At 68.7% G+C, this 18,667-nt stretch overlaps 8 protein-coding genes across 8 annotated transcripts; 5 read left to right on the top strand and 3 right to left on the bottom strand.

Moving 5' to 3' along the window:
* Window positions 1–107: 107 nt before the first annotated feature.
* MICPUN_64498 (predicted protein) lies at window positions 108–1,007 on the top strand (the record flags this gene model as incomplete). The annotated part of the gene is made up of 1 exon (XM_002506517.1): window positions 108–1,007. The coding sequence occupies one exon, from the start codon at window positions 108–110 to the stop codon at window positions 1,005–1,007; it is 900 nt and encodes a 299-aa protein (XP_002506563.1).
* Window positions 1,008–1,082: 75 nt separating this feature from the next.
* Window positions 1,083–7,298, bottom strand: MICPUN_64497 (predicted protein; the record flags this gene model as incomplete). The annotated part of the gene is made up of 1 exon (XM_002506337.1): window positions 1,083–7,298. One exon carries the CDS (start codon window positions 7,296–7,298, stop codon window positions 1,083–1,085), a length of 6,216 nt encoding a protein of 2,071 aa, XP_002506383.1.
* A 199-nt stretch (window positions 7,299–7,497) lies between these two features.
* On the top strand, window positions 7,498–8,658 carry MICPUN_64496 (predicted protein; the record flags this gene model as incomplete). The annotated part of the gene is made up of 1 exon (XM_002506516.1): window positions 7,498–8,658. One exon carries the CDS (start codon window positions 7,498–7,500, stop codon window positions 8,656–8,658), a length of 1,161 nt encoding a protein of 386 aa, XP_002506562.1.
* An 80-nt stretch (window positions 8,659–8,738) lies between these two features.
* Window positions 8,739–11,168, bottom strand: MICPUN_64495 (predicted protein; the record flags this gene model as incomplete). Its single annotated transcript, XM_002506336.1, has 1 exon — window positions 8,739–11,168. One exon carries the CDS (start codon window positions 11,166–11,168, stop codon window positions 8,739–8,741), a length of 2,430 nt encoding a protein of 809 aa, XP_002506382.1.
* Window positions 11,169–11,326: 158 nt separating this feature from the next.
* Window positions 11,327–12,313, top strand: MICPUN_104367 (predicted protein; the record flags this gene model as incomplete). The annotated part of the gene is made up of 1 exon (XM_002506515.1): window positions 11,327–12,313. The coding sequence occupies one exon, from the start codon at window positions 11,327–11,329 to the stop codon at window positions 12,311–12,313; it is 987 nt and encodes a 328-aa protein (XP_002506561.1).
* A 52-nt stretch (window positions 12,314–12,365) lies between these two features.
* On the bottom strand, window positions 12,366–13,472 carry MICPUN_64493 (predicted protein; the record flags this gene model as incomplete). The annotated part of the gene is made up of 1 exon (XM_002506335.1): window positions 12,366–13,472. The coding sequence occupies one exon, from the start codon at window positions 13,470–13,472 to the stop codon at window positions 12,369–12,371; it is 1,104 nt and encodes a 367-aa protein (XP_002506381.1). The 3' UTR covers window positions 12,366–12,368.
* A 544-nt stretch (window positions 13,473–14,016) lies between these two features.
* On the top strand, window positions 14,017–16,593 carry MICPUN_104365 (resistance-nodulation-cell division superfamily; the record flags this gene model as incomplete). Its single annotated transcript, XM_002506514.1, has 1 exon — window positions 14,017–16,593. The coding sequence occupies one exon, from the start codon at window positions 14,017–14,019 to the stop codon at window positions 16,591–16,593; it is 2,577 nt and encodes an 858-aa protein (XP_002506560.1).
* A 211-nt stretch (window positions 16,594–16,804) lies between these two features.
* On the top strand, window positions 16,805–18,220 carry MICPUN_64491 (predicted protein; the record flags this gene model as incomplete). The annotated part of the gene is made up of 1 exon (XM_002506513.1): window positions 16,805–18,220. One exon carries the CDS (start codon window positions 16,805–16,807, stop codon window positions 18,218–18,220), a length of 1,416 nt encoding a protein of 471 aa, XP_002506559.1.
* Window positions 18,221–18,667: the final 447 nt, after the last annotated feature.

Raw genomic sequence — 18,667 nt, 5'->3', positions numbered from 1 at the left:
CCTCTCCGTCTGATGTCGTTTTGGCTTGATCGGTGATTTGATAGACAAAATGCAATTTAACACATGACTGCTTTCAAAATTGACCGTGGTTTTGAAAGTAAAATCGGATGTCCACGTTGGTCCCGCCAAATGTCCCAAACGTCGTACTAAAGTCGCGCCAATATCCACTCGCGCGGCATCCACCATCCTCGATGGTCGTGGCGGAGAAGCGCGATAAGACGCTCTGCGTGCTCATCACCGGCGCCAGCCGGGGCATCGGGCTCGAGCTGGTCAAGCAGTACCTGCTGAGGGTCGGGCGCGGCAACTACGGCCGCGGCGGTCACGTCATCGCGTGCGCGCGAGATCCGGACAAATCGATGGACCTCCTGCGATGCTTCACCGTCGACTACGTCTCCTACGAGCTCGTCCCGCTGGACGTGACCGATCCCGGATCGTTCGGAGACCTGCACGAGCACCTCCAGGACCTCGATCGCATCAAGGAGATGGACGGCGTCGCGCAGAAGATCGACATCGTGTTCAACAACGCCGGAGTGGCGCTCGGCAGGGACTGCTCGTTGGGCACCGTCGACTACGACGCGTGGCGAACGTCGTTCGACACGAACGTCATGGGCGCCGTGCGGGTGGTGGAGACGGTGCTCCCTCACCTCGCGGACGACGCCACCATCGTGAACGTCTCCAGCGGCCTCGGGAGCATCGGGCGGGTGGCGAACGGCGGTTTCAACACGCTCACCCAGGACGTCATCTATCGCTCCACCAAGGCTGCGCTGAACATGACCACCGCGTGCTGCGCCGCGGAGCTCAGGGCGCGCGCGCCGGACAAGGCGATGAAAGTCGTCAGCATCGACCCGGGGTGGGTGAACACGGACATGGGCAGCCGAGGCGGGACGGTGAAGCCGCCGCTGGAGCCCGAGCAGGTGGTGCGGGGAATGATCGACGTCGTGGCCAACCTCAAACCAGAGGACAGCGGCAAGTTCCTCAGCTGGGAAGGCGAGGAGATGCCGTGGTGACATTCTCGAACACTTCTCGAACATTCTAGTCTATTCTTTTAACGCGGCGAACGAACGATGACTACCACGTCCCCGTCAGTGCCGTCTCGCGCCGCCGCCGCGTGACCCGAACGGCCGGAACGCAACCCCGGACCCTCCAGCCCCGCGAGGGCGCGTCTCGGGTCGAACCGACGAGACACCCCCGCCGCGGAGGGAGGAAGCCCGCCCCCCCACCCCGCCGAACCCGCCGTTCGCCCCGGACGACGCCGCGCGAGGTGGCAGCCTCTCCCGTAAGCCCGAACCGCCGCCGACGCCGCACCTCCCGAGCGCGTCGACCAGCGCGGGAACGCGCTTCGACCCCGCCGCCGTCGACGCCTCCGGCTCGGCGAGCAACGCCGCCGCGCTCGCCAACGCGCCAGCCTTGGCGACGAGTAGATCGCGCGTCGCCCGTTCGAACCCCCGCCGTTCCGACCCGCCTGACGACGCCCCAACACCCGCCCCAACGCCCGCCCCGACACCCGAACAGACGCGCGACGCCCTCGCGAGCAGCGAACACGCCGCGTCCGACGCGAACGCCAGTCGCGATCGGGGCTCGGACCAGAGCTCGTTCACGCGATGCGCCCCCCTCGGAACCGGCCCCTCGGCGCCCCAGAAGATCTCCCCGCCCGCCGCCGCTCCCCGCCCGTACGACCCAACCGGCGGGTTGGGCGCCGAGCGAAGCCCGCACCCGAACCTCCGCCGCGTCAGCTCCGTCGCGTGCGCCTCGACTTCCCCTCGGCACCGCTTCAACTCGCGTTGCAATTGTAGCCTGTGCCGGGAAATTTCCCGCGCTCGCTCGGTGGCGCCGGACATGTGTCGGAACGCCCCGCCGCCGCCGGTCGGGGAATCCGTGACGGGCGCGGCGAGGGCGACGACGCACACGACGGCCGTGGCGCACGAGACGCACGACGCGAGGAGTTTGAACGCGTCGCTCGTGCACGGACCCGAGGCGGCACCCGAGGCGGCGAAGGCGCAGGCGACTTCGTCGGCGCGGCGGCGCTTGGTCGATTGGAGGCGCCAGCGGAGAGCCTGGGCGTCCGCGCGGGCCCTCTCCTGCACGCTCACTTCGTCCTCATGGTCTTCAACGTCCTCGTCGTCCTCGTCGTCCTCGTCGTCTTCCTCCTGCTTCTCCGCCGGGGTAACCGCGGGGGCTCCCGGGAACGGGAAATAGGACGCCGCCGCCGCCGCCCCCGGAAACGGGAAGTATCCAACCGCCGTCGCCGCCGGCGCCGGCCTCCGTCGCCCCACCGGCCCCGAAGTATCCATCATCCGCCGCCTCTTCTTTCGTCTCGATTCTCCGCCGTCCTCGCCCGCGGCTACCACCGACGCGGCTACCGACGGAACCGGAGCCGGGGTCGTGACGCCTCGACCAATCACGTCGTCCCGGGCCGCCGCCTCTTCGAGCCTCGCGCCCACGTACTCGAACAGCGCCGCCGCCGCCGCCGTCGCCTGATGGTCGAGCCCGTCCCCGCACGAGCTCACCACGAGCTCGAGCATCGCCGTCGCCGCCGCGGGCAGGACGTCGTTCAGGACGGCGCAAACACCAAGAGGCGAGACGCCGCCTCGATCGGGATCGGGATCGGGATCGGGCTCGGGCTCCCGCGCGAGCCGCTCGAGGAGCGCGATGGCGGTGAGCCAGATTCGTGCGCACCGTCGCTGCGACGTGCCCCGGAGCTCGCGCGCGAGGAATCGCGGGAGGAGCTCAGAGGCGAAAAATTGCGCGGCGAGCGCTGGGACGTCCGGCTCGACGAGCGCCGCGGCGAGATGCGCGACGGCGCCGCCGTCGTCGTCGTCGAGGACCCCCTCGATGAGTCCCGCGGTGGCGGCGGCGAAATCCCGGGTGCCGGAGGGCGTGACGACGGCGGATGCGGGGGAGCCGCGCGTGGGGTTGTCGACGGAGGCGTCGCGGACGACGGCGAAGCGCTTGGCGGTGGCGGCGACAATCGCCGCGCACGTCGACCCCCGCGGGCCCCCGTCGCGGTGGAGCAGCGCGGCGACCCGCGCGCCGAGCGAGTCGGAGGCGGCGGCGGCGGTCGTAACGTTCGTAACGGTCGTAACGGTCCAACCCCCCCACGCGGGGGATCTCGCCGGGCACGGATGCGGCGCCGTCGCGGCGAGCACGGGTTCCTCCGCGACGATCCTCTCGACCCCGCGGGGTATCGAACCCGGGATCTCGCCCACGGGGAGTCGCGCGATGAGGTCAACGAGCCATCGCACCGTCCCGGCCGCGCAGGACGCCAACGCGTGCCTCGCGGCGCGAAGGTCCGCGCCGACTCCGCCGTTCGTTGCCGCAAATCCACCAACCGAGGAGAGCTCGTCGTGCGAGACACGCGCCGCGCGCGGCAGCCTCGCCGCGCACGCCATCGCGCACCCCCACGCCCCGACGCCGTACGCGCGCATCTGCCTAGACACCAGCGCGCCGGCGCTCACCCGAAACTCGCCCTCCTCGCGGCTCGCCAAGCTACCCGGCGCCGAGCGGAAAAAAGCATCCAGCTGCGAACCCGTCGGATTGAGCAGGTCGAACCCCGCCCCGGTTGCGCCGCGAAGCGCGCGTCGCGTCGGATGATCGTCGCCTTCCCAAAGTCCACCGGCCGCGTCGCCGATCGCCCGCCTGAGCCTGAGCACGCGCGCGGCGCCCGGCCCTGACGGCGGCGCGCCCTCCGCCAGCTCCATCGCCGCGGGGTGAGAAAAAAGCGCCGACGCGAGCGCGCCGGATCCGCCGGCTCGCGCATCCGACCCCGCGCCGAGCGCCCACAGCGCCAGGGCGTCGCCGAGCGTCTCGTGTACGCCCCGGGTCGCGCACGTCGTCGCGAGGTGGGGCGGGCCCGGCGCGAGGAGCGCCGCGAGGGCGCGCTGCGCGAAGAGCCGGGACCGCCAACACCCAGCCGAATATCGCTCGTCGTCCACCCGGGCGTCGTCGTTTCCTTTGGAGGACTCGACGCCGGCCCCCACGGCGCGAAACAGCTCCGGCTCGCAGAAGCGCGCCTGCGCGGCGGCGGCGCCCCTCTGGCACGCGCCGCACGATACCAGCGCCGCGTGCATCCACGCCGCCGCCTCCGCTGCCTCCGCCACCACCGCCCCGTGCGCCGCCGCGACGCCTTCGCCATCCTCGAGGGAGGACGAAGAAGAACGGCGGCGGTCGGCGGCGTCCTCCCGCGCGCGAACAGCCTCGGCGGCGAGCGCCGCGAGCGCCGCCTCGCCCTCCCTGGCGAGCCGCCCCAGGTGCGTTTTCTGACCGTTTTTTTGGAGAACCGCCTCGTTCAACGACGAGCCGCGTTGGATCCACGCGTCCGCCGCGCACCCGACGGCTCTGACGGCGACGGCTCGAGCGGCCGGGTCCGCCGACGCCGCCGGCAGCGCGCAGTTCGAACCCTTGTTCGAGCAGGATAAGGGCGCGCACAGCTGGCGGAGGCACACGCCCGCCTGGTCGATCGCGCCCGCGTCGAGGCACGCGGCGAAGAGGAGCACGTGCGTCGCGGCCCTGTGCCTGAGGTCGGCGGCGAGCGGGGTGAGCCGCAGCGAAGCGCCCCCCGCCGCTCGAAACAACCCTCCTCCTCCTCCTCCGACAACCCTCCGAGAACCCGCGCCAACACACCCACCCTCGGCAGCGAGAGAGTGCATAGACGTTTTACCGCGGTGCTCCTTGACCGCGTGGAGCAGCGAGGCGGACTGGAGCGCGCGCCCGAGGTCCCTCTTGAGGTCCTTCGCCTCGGGAGCCTTGGCGAGGTGCGACGCGAGCGCTCGCGTAGCTCGAGCGCACGCGCCATTCGACGGGACGAGCCACGCACCAGGTCCGCGTGAACCTGAACCTAACTCGTCGGCCGTGCGTAGCGCGTTATCCGGCGTCGCCAGGTCGCAACACGCGCACGTCGTCGTGATCGCGCGATCGATCCCGCCGCGCGTCGACACCGCCGCCCGCGCGATCCCGTCGTCTGTCCGCGAAGGCAACGGCCACGTGGCGCCCGCCGGGTCGATCCGCGGTTCCTTCGACGTCGTCGTAACGGCTGAAACGCCTCCTGAGGAGACGAAGAGACGCCGCCACAGCTCCCAAACCGGCGAACTCGAGCCGCCCCGACAGTAGGGCCACTCCCGTACGAGCGTCGCGACGCGGTCGGCGACGGCGGCGGCGTACGCCCTCGGATCGAATCCACCGTCGTCCAACGGACGGATCGATTCCCCCCGGGGACCTGAACCCGCCGCCGTCCGATGTCGCCATTCTCGAAGCCTCGCTCCCTTTTCGATCCCCTCGGGCTCCGCGCGCGACGAACCAAACGGCGTGGGAAGAGGAGATCGCGCGAGTACATCCGAGACCAGGTCCCACGCGTGTTTGGACCACGCGTCCTCCCCGTTGGCGTCATCCCCATCCGCCGTCTCGAGACCCGCCGCGCGCCACGTCGCGGCGGCGCGAAAGAGGAGCTCCCACCCGAGCTCGCCCCGCCGCGCCTGCGCGGCGGCGGGGGATTCGAAGAGTCGGTCGCCTTGGCACGCGATCGATGGATCCCCGCCCCGTTCCGCGTCAGCCGCCGCCGCCGGGTCGTAACGCTCGTCTAGGTCGTGACGCTCGCCCGTCCGCTCGTCGTCGTCGAACGCGTCCGCGACGATTCGCCGAAGCGCGCGCCAAAACGCGCCTTTCGATTTCGTCGCGTCGCCGCCCGTAAAGACAGAAGATGAACCGTCGCCGCTCGTATAAAACGACACCGCGCGTCGCCACTCGATCGATTCCGCGCGGGTGGGTGCGGGCGTCGCGGTCCCGTCGGCGCGACGTCCCGCCTTGAACAGGGCGCACGCGACTCGAAGCGTCCTCTCCCCGTCCGCGGTTGTTCCCGCGTCGTTAAACTCGTCGGCGTTGATCATGGATCCCGAGTCGAGGGTGTGCGGGAAGCGCCGGGGCGCGGGCGCGGGTCGCGCGGGTTCATCCGCATCGTGCACGGCGGTGCGCGTCGACGGAGCGGACGAGTTCGTCGCCGCGTCGCGCGCCGGTCTTGTTCGCCTCGCGGCCGCATCTTTCCCATCCTCCCCATCCTCCTCCTCCTCCTCCTTATTGTCGTCGTTCATGGACAGGAACGCGTCCAGGCGTCCCTGTCGCCGCCGGCGCCGCCGGTGGCTCGCGGCGTCCCGGGGCTCCGCCCTCGGCCGCGCCGCGGCGAGCAACTCCTCGGCGAAGACGCGACCGTCGTCGGCGCGGATGTCCGCCTCCTGGTCCATGGGCGGCCTCGAAAACGCGGAAAATTCGTCGTCGTCATACGCGTCGCAATCGTCCTCCTCCCCGTCGTCGTCATCCCCCCTGACATCCTCCCTGACATTCCCTTCCTTGGCATCCTCCTCCCTGGCATCCTCCTTCCTGGCATCCTCCTCCCTGGCATCCCCCTTCCTGGCATCCTCCTCCTCCTCCTCTTCGTCGCTGCTGGGAGGGTCGAGCAACGGCTTCCTCCCGCGTCGCGCCGCGATGAGGTCCGCGACGGTCAACCTCGCCCCGCCCTCGCCTCGCCGCCGCCGCATGCCCTTCCCGTACCCGTCACCGAGCAGCTCGGTCATCCGGAGGCCCTTGACCCCGGCGGTCCGCTCCTGGCTCCCGTCGCTGTGCTCCGACACCGGCGCGTCGTCAACCTCGAACCTCGCGTCGTCGTCATCGTCGCCGCCGCCCGCGTCGAAGTCCTCGGCGCGAGGGGGAGGGTCGCCGTTCGACGGCGGAGGGGCGCGATCGCGGACGTCGTCGTCGCACGAATCGTCGTCGTTCGAATCGTCGGACGCGAAGCGACGTCGCGCCGCCGCCGCCGCGAGCCTCTTCTTCGCGTTTGGACGAAGGCGAAGATTATTCTGACGCCTCGTCGGGGCCGCGGTGGCGGGTCCGGGGTCGTCCTCCGTGGGAATCGGGGCGGCGGCGAACCGTGCCAGCGGATCGTCTTCCGCGGTCGCGTCGGCGTCGTGGTCCGCGAGCATCGTCTCGTGCACGATGACCACCTCGTCGTCGACGACGGTGACATCGCCCTCTCGCCGCTGTCGTGCCAGGCGCCGCGCGTCCATCGCCGCTCCCATCACGACGCCCACGCCGCCGCGATGATCGCCGTCCTCGTCGTCGTCCTCATCCGTGGACTCGGCGACGACGTCATCGGGCTCGTGCGTCGCGTTGGTCACGTCCCTGAGCGGGCGATGGCGACCGGCCGGCGAGCGCTTCGTCGACGGCACCTCGGACCGCCCGAGATCCAACCCTCCGCGGCACGCGCGCATCCGCGGGCTCTCCGGGACGACGTCGTCGCCTTCGAGGTCCCACATAGCGGCCCGACCCGAACCCTCGCCGTCGCCCGGCAACCCCCCCCTCCCGGGCGCGACGCGATGTGCTCCCGGCGGAGGGGCTGTCACCCGCCTCGTTTAAAATCGGGGCAGCTCCAGTCGCCTGCTTTGCACAGCTGTGAGATCAGCGTCGGAATATATTGGCAAGATCTCGCGCCCCCTCCAACACTTCAGGGCGAGGATGTCGACCATCGGCGCGTCGCTGGAGCGCTCGGGGCTCGGCGTCGATCCCGTGCGGATCGTATCGCGACGTCGCACCGCGAAACGCGCCGCGCGGAGCACCCCGGCGGCCGCGTCGGGCGGCGATAGGATCTCGGACGTCACCGCCGTCGCGTCCCAAACGTCCCAACAACCCTCCAGGCGCGTCGCGCTCGCCTCCATCGTCCTGGCGGCGGCGTCCGTCGGCGACGTCCGCGACCCATCCGCCATCGCGTCGACGAGCGAGCCGATCGTGGGCGACTGCCCGGAATGCGTCGGCGTCGTCAACGACCTCCTGAACAGCTGTCCCCCGGAGACCGAGGCGTGCGTGTCGTCTCAGGACGACGATGAGTACCACTTCACGGCGCCGTGGGCCTACCCCGGAGACCGCGCGACCGCGATGAGGAGGCTCGTCGCCGTCGCCACCGGCGCGGAGACGGGAAGAATCGCGGGCGAAGCCTCGCCCGGCGCCGACGCCGGCGCCTCCATCGACGTCTACGGCCGCGATAAGCGCGAGGTGGCCGAGTTCATCGTCGGCGCAACGGGTGCCTTCATCAGGGGTGGGGGCCGCGACTCGCTTCCGCCCAAGCCGCCCATACGCGGCGCGCCATCGCGCGGCGGCGGCGGGATGGGGGTTGGTCTGGTCGGTAAGGTGTTCGGCGCGGACGACGCGGGCGCGGGTTCGATCTCGGCGACCGCCGTCAGGGTCGCCGCGTACGACGAAGCCGCCGGGTACGTGAGGCTCGTCGCGGGTGGCGACACAGCTGGCGGCGACGTCGACACAGCTGTGGCTCGCGGCGACGTCGACACGGCTGGCGGGGATCTCGGGACGTTCGACGTGGAGTTGCTGTTTTGGGACGATGACGAGGTGGTGAACGTGAGGGTGGCGTCGAGGGACGCCCCCACGAACGGCCGATGGTCGCTGAGCTACGTGGACGGGGTGCGATTTAACAAAAACGCCGCGAGGGACCTGGCGGAGGCTCTGCGAATCTCGCTCGGGTGGGAAGTCCTGCCGGTGATCAGCGAGTTCGACCCGAGGTTCAACAACGGAAAGAGGCTGTGGTTCGAGAAGGCGCTGTCGCCGTTCGTGGATCCCTCGGTCATGGACGCGCCGCGCGGGGGTAAGGGCCCCTACAGCCGGTAAGTCGGGCGAATTCGATCCCGCGGAGTGGAGCTAGTAGCTAAGCGTCATATTAGCAAATCCAACGAGGACGCGAACGACCGTCAATCGTCGTCAAAGTCGGTATCGTCGCCATCCTCCGCGTACGACGACGCCCCGTCCCCGTCGGAGTCGGCACCCTCGGCACCCTCGGCACCCTCGAAGCTCGAACCGCGAAGTCGACGCGCTCCAAAGGTTCTCGAAAACGCCGCGACGGAGACGCCCCGCGTGACGGGGAGAACCGCGTCTATCCTCGCCAGCGCCGTCACGACGTCCAGCGCGCCGATCAACGCCGCGTACTTTCCCGCCAACGCCTCGAACGTCGACGCCTTCCCCGGGTCCGCCAGCTGTGTACTTTCCGTGTACCGCCGTTCCCCCGTCTCTATCGCGCGAACGAGCGCGTCGGGGATGGGCGGCTCGTCGAACATCGCCGACGCGGTGCCCGGCACGAACGCCTCGCACGACGCGCCTGGAACGAGCAGGCCGACGCAGGGTACCCGTCGGTCGGTGGATCGCATCGCGGACGCGTTCACGGCGTGCAGGGTCGCGACCAGACGCGCGGCGGAGAAGGAACGGGTCTTCACCGACCGAGAGCCGGAATGATCGCGAAAACTTGGGACAGGAATCGCCGCGACGTCCGAACGTTGTCTGTCGTCGACCGGCGGCCACGTTCGGACGACGATCGACGCGGCGGCGTCGTCGTCGTCGTCGTCGTCGCAGCCGCCGCCGCCGTCCTCGTCGCGGTACCGTCGCGCGCGTCGATCGCACGCCGACGACGCCAACATCGCCGGACACGCGCGCGCCGTCGCGAGCAGCACCTCCCACGCCGCCGTCGTCGCCGCCGCGTCGGCTGGAGGGAGAAAACCCCCGTCCCCGTCTTTGTCCCGAGTCCGCAACATGTTCCCCGCTCGTAATTCGTCGAGCCGCTCCTTCACCGCGGCGACGACGCACGAGTCCGCCGCCCCCGCGCCGGGAACCAGCGTCAGCGACCCACCCCTCGGCACCCCGTCGGCACCCTCGGCACCCCCCTCGGCACCCGCCCGCCCCTCCTCCCCCGCGAGCTCCGCGACGGGGTGCACGGACGGCACCGACGCCGTCGCCACCGCGGCGAGCGCGCGGGCCACCAAGTTCCTCGCCGCCCTCGCTTGAACAAAATCAACCCCGTGAATTATCCCGGTAAACGCTCGATCGGTTCGAAGGTACGCAAACGCGTCGCCGCCGATGCGCTGCGCCGAGAGCCCGTCCACGATGCCGACGTCGCACGTCTCGAGCGCGTTCGGGAGCGAGGAGGTGCACGGGAGGACGCGCAGGACGCGACAGACGCGTAGAGCGTCGAGTTCGGACACGCCCTGTACAATTTCGATCCCGTTTTCGGCAAATGAATCGACCGCGTCGTCCCCCGCCTCCTCCGTGCAAAACACCAGCCGGACGCGACGCCGCGCCAACACACCCGCGCGTTGCGCCGCGGACTCCCGTCGCCACCCCGCCAGCCTCGTCTCGGAACACGCGAGTTCAACACGCGTGGGTGCGTCGTAACGGTCGTAACGGTCGTCGAGTTCGTCGGTCGGCGCGGTTCGATACATGACGACGACGCCGCACTCGCCGTCGACACCCGGGACGCGAGCACGACGACCGTTACGACCGTTACGACGCACCAGCACGCCCTCCACGACGCACGAGCGGGATTGGCCTGCCCGCGGGTGGTGTCCATCTCCAGGCGCGAGCACGAGGGGAGGGTCCGACGCGAGCGCCCGAAGCGTTCGATGGACGAAAGCCGCGTGATCCGTGTCGCCGCCAGCCGTGTCATCGTCGTCTTCGAATGCCCCGTCATCCTCGGATGCGGCGCGCAGGGTGTTGGTGACGAGGGACGCGACGACGGAGGCGAGTCGCGCGCGCGTTTCGCGCGACGCCACGGCGCCGGCTATGACCGTCCCGGCGACTGACCTCGCCGCCGCTCGAAAGGCGTCGTCGCGATGCCACCATCGCGTGCCACCGTCGTCGTCGGCCGCGCCGGCATCGCCGCTTCGCCGCCGCGCCCATCGGCCGTGGCGGGGCACGGGAACCACGACGGCAACGCGCGTCAGCGTCTCGAAGAGCACCGCGGCGGCGTCGCCGCGCGAGAGGCGGACGAGCGCGTTCACCAACCGCGCGCGCCTCTCGCGCGCGACGGGCCCGTCGGGAGGGCCATCGCCGCACGCCTCCGCCGCGCGCCTTAGGCCCGCGGCGATCGCGCCGACCATGGCGCGCGAACCGTCGCCGCACTTGTCCGCGTGCTGTCGCACGACGCGAGCGATCAGGGCGGCCGCGGGATGCGCCGAGCGCGTCGACTCGAGCGCGTCCGCCCCGCTCCATCCCTTCCGACCCAACCCAGCGTCGTCGTCGTCCTCGTCGGTATATCTCGGACCGAACGACGGCTCCACCGCCGCCTGCAGCGACGCCGCGACCTCGGCGACGCGCCAGAGGTGCAAGCGATCGCCCCGCGGCGCGGGCCGCATCCGACGCCGCCCGCCGAGTTCCCGCCCCCGCGCTTCCTCCTCCGCGCGCGCGTCCCCTGAAAGGCTGCGTCTCCAGAAGCATCGTTTACGGTACTAACAACCGTCAATCCGGACTCGACTCGTTCATTCATCGATCCGCCCCGACGCACGCGCGCGCGATGGGAGGCGTCGACGAGGCCGCGATGACACCGCTGGAGCTCATGCGACACCGCAACGGCTTGATGCACAGCGAATCGTCCGTCGCGAACGGCCGAGGGTTCGTCCCGAGGCCCACCGACGTGTTCGTCGTCACGTATCCCAAGTGCGGCACCACGTGGACGACGCAGATCTGCCACCAGATACGATGCGTCCGCGCCGGCAGGGACGACCCGTCGATGGACGCGATGGCGTTCGGCGAGATCACGCAGGTGGTGCCGTGGGACATCCTCACGTTGGACTGCGACCAGGACCTGGACGCGGACCACGTGTGCGACCCGCGGGTGTTCAAGTCTCACGAGCGGTGGGAAGACGTCGCCAAGGGTGCCAAGTACCTGTGCGTCGTGAGGAACCCCGTCGACGTCTTCTACTCCTTCTACAACTTCCTGCCGGCGTACATGGGCATCGAACCCGGGGCGATCGCGCCGGAGGAGTTCGCGGACGCCATCTTCGCCGGCGCGAGCCACAGCGGGCACTGCTGGCAGCACTTCCTCGGGTACCTGGACGCGCGCGACGGGGACGAGGGAAAAGGCGAGGGAAAAGGCGAGAAGATTATGATGATCTGTTTCGAGGACCTCAAGGAGGACCTGCCGCGGTGCGTCCGCGCCATCGCGTCGTTCATGGGGTTTCACGACATGACGCCGCGCGAGATCGATCGCGTCGTCCACGCGTCATCCTTCGAGTTTATGCGCGCGAACGCGACCTCGTTCGACGACCACTTCGTCCGGCGTAAGATGTGGGCCCGGTGCGGCATCCCCGAGAGCGACTGGCGCGGCGGCGGGGTGGGCAAGGTCCGTCACGGCGGGGGATGCGTGGGAGGCGGGGTGATCGGTATGAGCGAGGCACTGAGGCGTCGCATCGACGGTAAGTGGAATGAGGTCATGCGCCCGCGGGGGTTCGCGACGTACGACGACTTTCGCGCAGCCGTGAACAAGGTCAACACGCGTTAGCTCTGCTACCGATCCTAGACTATCATAACAGAGTAATAAGATTAGCTCTAGTCTACTAGTTCTCCAGCGACGGGCAGCGGTTGCAGTTCCAGTACACGCACTCCGACCCGTCGCAGTCCACCTTTTTGAACCCCATGCGGCTGAGCGCAGCCTCCGCGCCCTCGCGAAGCCCTCGTCCGCTCGTCGTCTGACTTTTTTTGTCCGCCGAAGCGTGTCCCCCCCCGTTGGGGTAGAATCGCTCGTGCCACTCGAACAGCAGCTGACACGCGGGCGGACCGCGGTCGCCGTAGTACGCCTCCCACGCGTCCACGACGTCGAACTCCGCGCCCTCGACGTCCACCTTCAGCACGTCCACGTACGCGTGCGACAGAGTCTCCATCACGCGCCACAGCGGCCGGGCTGGGAGTTTTTTGGCGCGCCCGTCGGCTCGTTCGTTGACGCCGATGACCCGCCGCGTTTGCCCGCCCTTCCCGCCGAGGTCGTGGTAGACGCCGTCTGTGGACGCGGGCGTGAAGGAGTCGCTCCTGCCCTTGGGCAGCGCCACCTCGATCTCCCGCAGGTCCCTACTACTGAGGAGCAGCTCGTGCCAGCGCCACCGCGTCGGCACGCCGCCCGCTCGCCCCAGCGCCTTGACGAACTGCGAAGCCACCGGGGTGTTGTCGAAGGCGTGCGCCTCCAGGTTGGGATGCGCCCTCAGCAGCGCCGCGTCGAACGTAAGGTCGCGTCCGACGCCGACGCTGTAATACACGGGCGCGGTCGCGACGTCGATCGGCGCGGGATAATACTTCCAGGCGTTGTACTGCCAACCGCGCTTGACGAGTTGGTTGGCGCCGGGCGGGGCGCATCTCGACGCCGGGACGGGCGCTGGGCCGCGCGAGGACGTCGTTGTCGCCGCGTCGTCCACGTCCAGCATCATCTTCGCGTCCTCGTCGTTCGCCGCGGGATCGTCGACCCACGGTCCCGACATCTCCCGCGGTTCCTGGTCCAGCGCGTGACGCGCGATGTGCGCCTGAAGCGCCTCGACGCTCATCGTGGTGACCTCGTCGCCGTCCACCTTGATGCTCTCGCGCCTGAGCCGCTGCTCCCACGTCTCCGTTGCGGCGGCGCGTGGGGTGGCGACGCACAGGATCACGGCGACCCGCGCGAGAAGGGCGATCATATCTCGTCCCCAACCCTCCCTCCCTCCCCAGCCAGCAGCGCCGCGCGCCCCTCTCAAACTGCGAGTCGAGACCTCGGCACCTTGTCGACAGCTTGAGACGCGAAGAAGGAATCAGAACGCCGGCCGGCTTTTCAACCGACCGGCTTTTTGATTTTTTTGTGACTGGTGGCCAGTGGAGACCGTGGAACCCAATCCACCGAGCGCGCGTGGCCTCAGGATTGGCCACGTTTTTCACGTCTGCGCTTTTTGGTTGCCCGGCGACCCGGTGCCCACTGCGCCACGCGCTTTGTCATCTCGCCACTCGAAGCTTCCGTCGCCTAACCGCGACCGTTGCATGCCAGCGGTGCTCACGCCGAGGTCCGAGTCACGCGCGCGACAGTACGCTCCTTCCACCGCGGACGAGGCCAAACGGCAGTCCAACACAGAAGAAGAAGAAGCGGCGGCAGATTCCGCGACCTTCCACCCGCGAGGAGACGCCACTACGAACAACAAGATTACACCCGAGTCGTCGGCGTCGGTGATGTCCACGACCGTGAGCGTCACAATGGACAAGGCGTCCATCAAGGCCGTGCCCGATGAGCGCTCCACTTTCGAGCGCTTCGCCGACAACGTCAACCACGCGCTCACCGGCGGATTCTTCCGCCTCGGATACAGCGTCGCCAAGAACCCGTACAAGTACGCGCTCGGCTCGTTCCTGATCTGCCTGATGCTCACCGTGGGTATCTTCGCCCCCGGGCTCACGAACGAGAACCGCAGCGACAAGCTCTGGGTCCCGAGCGACACGCAGGCGCAGGACGACAACAAGTACGTCTCCCAATTCTACGGCGCCGAGGCGAGGTTCGGCGAGGTCATCGTCAAGAAGGCGGGCGGCGGCGACGTCCTGGACCCGGCCGTCTTCGCCGCGGTCAAGACCCTCGTCGATCGCATCGAGGCCACCTCGATGCAGTGGGACGGCGCCACGATCGGGTGGCAGGACCAGTGCCTCAAGATTGGCGCCGCGTGTGCCATCTCTCACCCGATCCAGGCGTTCGCGACCGCCGCCGACTACGACACCCGCGACGAGATCGTTCAAACCGTCAACGGCGGCGCGGGATCGTACAAGAACCTCGCCACCGGTCAGCCCCTCAACCTCGACGGCACCATCGGCGGCCAGGTCTTGGATGCGAACGGGAAAGTGACCTCCGCGTCGGCTGTTCGCGTCGGTTTTTTGACCAAGATTCACGAGACCATCGTCGACGGCGACGAGGTGGACGAGCGCGGGGACGCGTTCGAGCGGAAGCTCCTGGACGTGTTCGAGGCGGGTATCCCCGGCGTCGAGCTCACGTTCATCGTCTCGAGGTCCTTCGGCGACGAGTTCGGCGCCGCGATCCAGAGCGACCTCGGCTTGCTCCAGGCGGCGTTCATGCTCATCCTGGCCTACGCGGCGCTGATGCTCTCGCGTTGGGACGAGGGCTGCGTGGGGTCCAGGGTGGCGGTGACGTTTTCCGGCGTCGTCTCCGTCGGCATGGCCATCGCGGCGTCCTACGGGTTCTGCTCCTACATCGGGCTCTTCTTCAGTCCGCTGATGAACGTCTTACCGTTTCTGCTCCTGGGCATCGGCGTGGACGACATGTTCGTCATCGTGAACCAGTACGACCACATGGACCCCACGCTCGACCCGGCGACGCGGATCGGCAGGGCGCTGGCGTCCGCCGGCGCGTCCATCCTCGTCACGTCCGCCACCGACGTCTTCGCCTTCCTCGTCGGCTCCAACACCACGCTTCCCGCGCTTCGTAACTTTTGCTTCTACGCGTCCTTCGGCATCCTGTTCATCTTCGCGTTCATGGTGACCTGGTTCGTCGCGTTCCTCGTCCTCGACGAGCGCAGACGCGCGAGGAGCCAGGGCGACGTCATCTGCTGCTTCGTCACCAAGAACCAGGCGTGCTGCGCGTGCTGCGCCCCGCGAGAGGACAAGCGCACCCGCATGGAGCGGGCATTTGGCGACGGCCTCGGCGGGCAGCTCGTCAAGCCGTGGGTCAAGGGCGCCGTGTGCGTCGGGTTCGCCGCCATCGCCGTGGGGGGTTTCATCGGCTGCAGCCAGCTCGAGATCGACGCCGACGTCAACGATTTCATCCCGGCGGGTTCGTACGTCAAGGACTGGTTTTCCGACACCAACGCGTACTTTGCCAAGCTGGGAGATTCCATCGCCGTGTACTCGCGCGACATGGACGTTCACACCGCGGATGGCGCCGCGCTGATGCTGGCGGCGTCGACGGCCTTCAAGGCGGACCCGTACGTCGCGGAGACTTCCGTGAGCTCCTGGATCGAGTCGTTCAACGCCCATCGCGGTGCCACCGGCGCGTTCGCTCTCGCCGATCTTCACGCGTGGACCACCACCGTCGGCAGCAGCGGGATGCCCTTCAAGGGCGACATCGTGTGGCGAAACGAGACGAACAACGTGCCGAACGAGGGCATCATCTCCACCAGGATGCGGGGTAACCACGTGAAGAGCTACAAGTCCGACGATAAGGTCAAGTCGATGGATTCGCTCCGCGACTCGCTCGAGGCGGTTCCCGGCAACGGCGCCGGCAACGTGTTTGCGTTTTCCGACTCTTGGCTCTCTTACGAGCAGTACAAGTCCATCGCCTCCGAGGCGACGCGTAACATCGCGTCCACGATGGCGGGTATGGTGGTTATCATCGCCATCCTGCTCATCTCCCCCAAGGCTGTGCTCATCGTCTGCCTCTGCCTCTGCCTCATCATCATCAACATCATGGGGTACATGCACTTCTGGGGCCAGACGCTGGACTCGGTGACGATCATCATGCTCATCATCGCGCTCGGCCTGAGCGTCGACTACAGCGCGCACATCGGTCGAGCCTTCATGGAGCATCGCGGCACCCCCGACGAGAGGCTCAAGAACTCTCTCGCGGACATGGGCGTCGCCGTGTTCAATGGCGCGATATCCACCTTCCTCGCCGTCATCGTGCTGTCGAGCTCCGAGTCGTACGTCTTCGTGACGTTCTTCAGACAGCTCTTCCTGTGCATCGTGTTTGGGCTGGGGCACGGGCTGGTGCTGTTGCCGGTGCTGATGTCGCTGTTCCCGCCCAAGCCCTTCGACGCCCCCGCCCACCTACAGTGAGAGGAGGAGGAGGAGGAGCCGCAGCCGAGTTACGCAGCAGAGGAGCCGCTGCGATCATAAAATTCTTTATGTAAATAGATCGAGCTTTATTGTAAATACGCATACGCAAGTTTTACAGCGAGTGGCTAATTCGAGTTTTTTTTCCCCTCCCGCCCCCTCGTCGCCAAAAGGCGGCGTTTGACGTGGCGGTCGCGCGCAGTCGGCCTCTTGCATGGCGAGTCGCCTCTCGGCTTCGCCCCCCGTCGGTCGCGGCTTCACCGCGCCCTTACGTCGCCGTCCCTCCAGCGGCTCCCTCGCCGCGACCGCCGACCAGGCCCCCGCCGCGCCCGTCGCCCTCCGACCGGCGTCGTCCATGACGGCCGACGATTCCGTCGGCGCGAGTTCCTCGGTGCTCCTCGTCGGCCTCGGGGACCCCGTGAGCGACATCCTGGTGCGTCTGGACGACCCGAGCCTCGCGGCCCGCGTCTTCGATGCGTGCGGCATCTCCGAACCCGGCGGATGCGTGCCCGTGGACTCCGACGAGGACATCAAGTCGCTCCTCGCCGCGTGCGGCGAGCAGTGGATAACCGGCGCGGGCGAGCTCGAGACCCCGTCGCGGTCCTTCAGCGAGGACGTCCCGGCGCAGGGCGTCGAGCCCACGTACTGCCCGGGCGGGTCCGCCGCGAACGTCGCGAAGGGCGTCGCCAACCTCGGAGGCGACGCCGCGTTCGTGGGGATGATCGGCAGGGACGACATCGGCGCCAGGTACCGCGAACTCCTCCGATCGCAAAAGGTGACGCCGGTGCTGCTCGAGGTTGACGTCGACGCGAACGACCCGGGGGCGACGCCGAGGAGCGCGCAGTGCCTGAGCCTCGTGGAAAAGGGCGGGCAGCGAACGATGCGGACCTACCTCGGCGCGTCGCTCAAGATGGGCGCCTCGCACTTCGACGAAAACGTCGAGCGGCTCGCGTTCGGCGACGACGCGTCACCGGATGAGTCAAAGGCCAAATCACGTTCGGATGATGACGCCGTTCCAGGGCACACGCGCGATCGGGCGTCGCTGCTGCACGTGGAAGGTTACACGCTGTACCGTCCCGACCTGGCGCGCGCGGCGATGACCGCCGCCAAGCGAAGGGGCGCGCTCGTCTCCCTCGACCTCGCGTCCTTCGAGGTTGTCCGCAACTGCCGCTCCCAGCTGGTGGAACTCTTAAACGAGGGCCTGGTGGACCTCCTCTTCTGCAACGAGGACGAAGCCGCGGAGTTGATCGGCGAGACGCGCGCGCCCGACGCCTTCGCCCGCGAGGACGCCGGTCGTGCGATGGAGTGGATGCTGCGGTACGTTCGCGTGGCGACGGTGTCGCTCGGCGCGCGAGGGTGCGTCAGCGTCGACAGAGATGGATCGAGAGGCGTCTCCCCCGGCGTTCGGTGTAACGTCGTCGACACCACCGGCGCGGGCGATTCCTTCACCGCGGCGTTCCTCTGGGCGTACCTGAGGGGCGGGAGTTTGCAGGCGTGCTGCGCGTGCGGGTGCGCGGTGGGAACCGCGATGGTTCAGGTGCTCGGGGCGGAGCTCGCGGCGTCGCGGTGGGGGGAGTTGCGAGGGGACCTGGAGACGGTGCTGCGCCGCGATCGGGAACCGGGAACGTGATGCGGTTAACGGTAAATAGTAACGGACGCATACCTGAAAAGTAAGTGGTGAATGTGATCTTTTAGGATGATTGCGCATTTCGCATTTTGTTCGGTCGCGAGTCTCACTGGTGGCTGGCAAGACGAGCGGCCGAAGTAACAACCGCGAAAGTCCCGAGGAGGATCTCTCAAACAGCACACACGTCGAACGCTGTTTCCTTCATTTTCCGGAGGGGCGCGACCGATGACGCGCGCGGTGCGGGTCCCCCGGGGACGCGCGCCCCGCGGGTGCGCCCGCCTTCGCGCGATGCTTCTCGGCATCGTCGTGTTGGCCGCCTCGGTCCCGCGAACCCTCGCGATGCGCGGCGCGTTCGCCTCCCCGTTCCGTTCCGCGGAGAGGACGCTTCAGGAGAAGGGGCTGCTCCCCCCTCCCGGCGATGACGCGTCAGCGCCCGCGTCGGGCGTGGCG

Source organism: Micromonas commoda, chromosome 15 (assembly GCF_000090985.2).
Source record: "Micromonas commoda chromosome 15, complete sequence".
Taxonomy (NCBI): Eukaryota; Viridiplantae; Chlorophyta; class Mamiellophyceae; order Mamiellales; family Mamiellaceae; genus Micromonas; species Micromonas commoda.
Note: the sequence above shows the minus strand (reverse complement) of the source record. Positions and strands in the feature narration are given on the sequence as shown.